The sequence below is a fragment of the Cyphomyrmex costatus genome, unplaced genomic scaffold (genome assembly GCF_001594065.2).
Source record: "Cyphomyrmex costatus isolate MS0001 unplaced genomic scaffold, Ccosl1.0 scaffold125, whole genome shotgun sequence".
In the NCBI taxonomy this organism is placed as follows: domain Eukaryota; kingdom Metazoa; phylum Arthropoda; class Insecta; order Hymenoptera; family Formicidae; genus Cyphomyrmex; species Cyphomyrmex costatus.
In genome coordinates this window covers 4,903-10,579 of record NW_017275229.1, presented here as the reverse complement: position 1 = coordinate 10,579, position 5,677 = coordinate 4,903, and the positions used below count along the sequence as shown (strand labels likewise).

The 5,677-nt window shown below is 34.6% G+C and overlaps 1 protein-coding gene across 1 annotated transcript; it reads right to left on the bottom strand.

The window, feature by feature from the left end:
• Positions 1-3,812: 3,812 nt before the first annotated feature.
• Sf3b6 (splicing factor 3B subunit 6) lies at positions 3,813-4,592 on the bottom strand. The gene is made up of 3 exons (XM_018550678.1): positions 4,468-4,592; positions 4,241-4,359; positions 3,813-4,138 (listed from the first exon to the last, which is right to left on the bottom strand). The coding sequence occupies exons 1-3, from the start codon at positions 4,498-4,500 to the stop codon at positions 3,913-3,915; spliced, it is 378 nt and encodes a 125-aa protein (XP_018406180.1). The 5' UTR covers positions 4,501-4,592; the 3' UTR covers positions 3,813-3,912.
• Between the last annotated feature and the right edge of the window lie 1,085 nt (positions 4,593-5,677).

Sequence of the window (5,677 nt, the reverse complement as noted above, 5' to 3'; positions counted from 1 at the left end):
GTGACTTTGCAAAGTGCAATATATGAGTCCGTCTCCGATCGAGTCCTTGAACGATCCACATTTTCTGGCGTTCTGCAAAGCTCCGACGCACTCGTGTCATTCAAAATGATAAAGCCTCACAACTCTCGCGGCGATTCAGACGTCGCGTGTGCTCCAATCGCTGACAGCCGGCGGCCAAGTATTTTTATCATGCGTTGTGCTTGCAATCGTCGGACGCTGGCGGGTATCATTCTATTCGCTATCTAGCGATCTAGTGACTTTTGACGCGACGTGGCACTGGCGAACAAACCGGCGACCAGCAGCAGACTGGCGACAGCGAGGACGACGAAAAGAAGCATCCACGAACGGTGTTGCGAATCGATGCCGAGTAGCTCGTGCAAACCCTCGTGGATGAGATGCAGCGTGCCGCGCAGGGCGGCGCCAAGCGACTCGCCGGCGACGCGGCTGTCGCCGCCGCAGCAATCATACGACATATATAACGCCGCGTCTAGCATGAAAATAAGTAGCGAGTACAAACGCGACACGACGCGGCACGCGCCGCGAGGTCGTGACTCGAGAAGACGACGAGTTCCGCGGCCGTTATGCGTGTCGTATGTATACGTTGATAATTAAACGCAAGCGTATATGTGTGCGTGAAAACACGACGCGACGGCGTGAACGCCAAGCGGGTTTTCCCTTTCAACTGACTGAAATCGAATGGGTATACGGAACTACGGTCTACGGATCGCATGCCCGCCACTCCGTCCGCGTCTGGGTGCGTCGCTCTGCGTCGCGACGCGGTGCGTCGCGCGTGCCGCGCGCGTCCGACCACGCGATCTCATGCTGCTGCACAATTAATGCATGTGGTTATTATTTATTCAGATGCCAAATCTATAGATATGTTGGTGAATAAGGATACCACATCTAGGGAAACCAACACAGAGTCTAGTTCAATAAGTTCGACATTTTTTAATTTTTGTTGAATGTTTAATATATCCGAGTAGGATATTAGAATTAATTTAACACAATATATGATTATGTTATTTGAATATTTTTTGTGTTATATAATAACACAATTTATGAATAAATGAATATAAAATAACATTAATGTTTGTTTTAACTGCACATTCTAAGATAAATGAATAAAATGTGTAATATACGCATAAAAATATGTTATAAACATTTATTTAAATGAAAAAATATAATCGTTTACAAATTATGTTAGTGTTAAGTGTTTTGTTTTTTACGTAGTATTTGTGTTATTTTCTAACATATTCACCTTAGGACAAATTATAATACAAAATTTAAGTGAATCGTTTGCGCGACATGTGAAATATATTAAATTTAACATGCCTACCTAATTTTCCATCACTGTGTAAATTAATATTATACTTAATTACGACATAAAAAATAAGATTTTGAAATTCGTTCATTTATCAATATCCTTTATACTAATGAAATATTTATCACTTTTTTCATTTTTACAAATTATTTGCTTCGTGCTTTTAATGCGAAAAAAACGTCGAGGCTTCTAATGTTAAACATTAAACTCTTTTTACTTTCGACACTGACAATATATTTATTGTAGCGGTGACATAGCACGTACTTCGTGCACTGGCTCACGTAAATTACGCAAATTTTGCGTGTATGAAATATTACGTTCAACGCCTGCATGGCAAGATTTTTAAGGCCGTGCGTGTAATACAATAAAATAAAACATGTTAGTAAGAAGGCTCGTTAAATAAAATAAATCTATATGACAGAAAATAATATAATATATTTCATATAAGGAAAAAAAGCTGTTTGCGTAATAAAGAAACCTGTGAAAAAACTCCATTATTTTTATTTTATTATGAATATTTTTGCGTTAATGTAAATTTCACACATTTAAAAGAAAAACGGCTTTAAAACCGACATATCGCGATCATCGGTTATGATAATTGATAGTAACAGGGAATGGGAAGTTACTTTTTAAAAGTAACAAGTGTTACAGTTATTCGTTACCGAGTAAAAAAAGTAACGAGTTACCGTTACTAGTTATCGCTTTTTAAAAGTAACTCGTTAAATAGTTACCGTTACTCGAAAGGTAACTTCTCGTTATTTTTTTGTTACTTTTTAAAAATCAATCTGAAAATGTACTTTTGCAGTGTTTTTGTTTAAATATTAAAAAAAAACAATATATATACATATATACAGCAATATATATATATATATAGCATATAACATTGACACTATGTATAGAAATTTTTTTATACTTTGCAGAAAACTAGAAGATTATATAGGATTGTATAGGACTATCTAAATCACAATATAAAAGTTAGAAATTAAAAAGAAAATTAAGAAATACACATAATCTCTTTATTATAATACAGCTATATTTTTATACTTAATCTATACTTTAGCTGTAAATCAAATATTTTGATAGAAAGAAAATTATAACGCTATAATTAAAATATATAACTGAAGTTTTGCAAAAAGGGGTGTTTTCCAATTGCTCAACATAAATATACACAGAAATGTAAAGTTTTTTACACAGTTCAATTAGAACAAAGTGTGTACTATGTTTAGATTAAATTAAACTAAATATAGCTTGTACGCCTGTATTAAATAAAAACACTTAATATTCTACAACCACATTTATAGTTGTCGTAATAAATAACATGTAAGTGTTATATAACAGAATAACGTATTCAATCGTATGCAAAGTAACGATAAAAGTTTGTAAATTTCGTTACCGTTATCCAAAAAATGTAACTACGTTACCATTACAGTTACCAAAAAAGTAACTTGTAACTGTAACTTTCTTACAAGTAACGAGTCACTTCCATTTCCTGGATAGTAAAAATAGATAACTGTTAAAGACACGTAAAATAAAGTAAAGACGAACAAAATTCGTCGGACTTATCTCTTATTGGTTAAACTAGAAACTTCATTACATGTACTTAACTATATGTACCATACCACTTACAAGAAACAGTGTGAATGGACTTTAATTACGATATAGCTATATCATCCTCTCGAGTCCTGAAAGTGCAGGAATCCCACTCTGCAACCGACTGTGACAGTAGTATTAATTGCAACTTTTTGTGTCAACATTTTTTGATCAGGTTTCGTTTTTTTGGAGAAGGCTCGAAAATATAACCTGTCCTAGTATACAACAAGGACAAAATAAACGACAAAACATTATTATTGAACTAATGATAAACGAAGTATTTGTAAAATATAAAAATTAAAGCAGCATGCAAAGAAAATTATGCCAAACCAGCACCATCAGAAGTTATATACAATTTATTGCATCACATAATACAAGTTCTATTCGTATTATTTAAAATTAATATCTCTCACATATTTGATGCCTGTTATACATCTAATTGATACATTATAAAAATTAAACTATTGATGTAATTATATAGAGTGTCTGGTTTTGACAAAGTACTCATATGTAGATAGGACTAACTAATCTAAATTAAAAAATCCACTATCATTTTGCAATTTTCACAATAGTCACAAGATATTAATTTCTAAAGATTGAATAAACAGATAAAATCAATATATAAAATAATTTTAAGATTTCTTTCAGAGTTCCTTATGATGTTTCTTAACACACTGTACACCAACCAATTTTTATAGGTGTACTGCAGGAACCAAAGCTTGAAACTATTCAATGTTTGAAAATTATTTCTTAAACAATTTGAGAACCTTGATTGATTATTTTAGTATCGTAAAGTTATTTTATATATAGATTTTAGACTCTATTTAATAAGTAACTAAAAAACAAGTTGCAAAAATTACAAAATGATAGAAGACTTTTCAACTCAATTTAGTCTACCCTGTCTATATATGTGCACTTTGTCAAAATTTACCAGACACCCTGTATTTTAATACATATTTTATAAGTCCTATAATTCCATATCTCTTAAAAATATTATTCAATCACTTTTTTTCATCATTTAAATTATACTTTGTCTTTAATTTATCTAGATCCTCCATCTTTTTGTCAACATCAATTCGTTTAAATGCTTTATTGCTCTGATAATATAGAACCACCAAATAACGATTGCATACATTGAAACCACTCAAGTGGTCACATGCATTCTTTGCATCAAATATATCTTCGTACACAACAAATGCTGTGCCTCTAGTCTCTGCTGTGTTACCTCTGAAACAAGAATCATATAATTTTAATTAGATTATCATAAAAAAAGATTTATTTCATTTTGACTGTATCAACTATAAAATTTTACAATAACACAATACTTACACTCTAATTTGTCTGATAGCTCCGTATTTACCAAATATATCATACATTTCTTCAGCGGTGATTTTGTATGGTAAATTCCTGATATACAATACTCTATTTACTTCGGGTGGCAGCCTTACCTAAAATAAAAATTTTATTTATCACAGAATAATACACAGAAAATTGAGTTAGAGTTAGTGCTATGATTATAATCTGACAATGTAACATAAGTTATCCTATACATTTACATTAGCGCGACGTTGCAACATTGCCATAGTCATCTTGGAAAATTAATTTGTCTACTGCACTTCTCGTAAAGTAACAAGATTATGTTTCTTGATAATCAAACGTCTTACTGATGTTACTGACAGTCAACACCACGGACTAATAAAATAAGGAGATCAAGCTCAAGCTGCTCAAGCGGTCGGCCATAAAAAAGATAGGCTCGAAACGAAACACGGTGTCGGAAAAGCGCTGTATAGAAGAACTGATCCGAGCGCGCTTGTCGGAAAACACATAGAAACACATCGAAATGTAGGTTAGTAAAATGTAGGTTGGAGAGAGATAAATATATGTCACATGCACGGAGTAATAAGAAGGAGATCAAGTTCGAGGATAAATATGGGCTCGAAACACGGTTTCGGAAAACCCCATGGAAAATCGAGAAGATTAGAGTACTTATAATGAGAGTATGGCCATAAGAGCGGAAGTCGCCATTACTGGGACTACGCCGGAAAGAACGGAAAATCACGCGCAGCGTTTGAACATAGCGAAGTGCACATCTTCACTCCATTTGACGGTCTTGCACCAGAAGCAGGAAGTAAGATATAAGGAGACTCCACTCCGTAAAATAAAAGTGGACCCATTTTAGGTTTCGAGTTCAGCTTCCGATTCTGATGAGTGCGAGTAAGAGAAATGATCATTTCTCTTACTCGCACTCATTATGCGCAGCACTACTAAATTCACGAGCGCTGCGAGTGTCGAGAATCGGAAACGGAACTCGAAACCTAAAATGGGTTCATGTCTTGTAGACTGGCGAGACCGAGTGGAGTCTCCTTATATCTTCCTTCATGACCACAAGAAATGTAACGCCCCATGGTTGTCTGAAACTCGAGTTATGATAAAACGCATGGTGTAATTAGAAAGGTGAAGCAATTATAAGATGCGCAGTGGCAAGCCAATCAGATGTGTGCCTAAATTCAAAATTATTGTAGTAGGGGCAATGGCTGGAGGGGCTTTGCGCGTAGTAAGATCACTATATACTGTGGTAAGATGGTGAGATGGTGTAGTGTAGCCATATATGTAATACTACTATATGGCTAGTACCTATAAGAGGGAGTGAGAGGAAGCGGTCCCAGAACCACGGTGCGGGAATATATATTTCCCTCTCTTTCTAAGAGTACTTTGAGTGTTGTGCGCATGCGTTGGATTGATTGCATCCGCCAATAGGAAAATAGA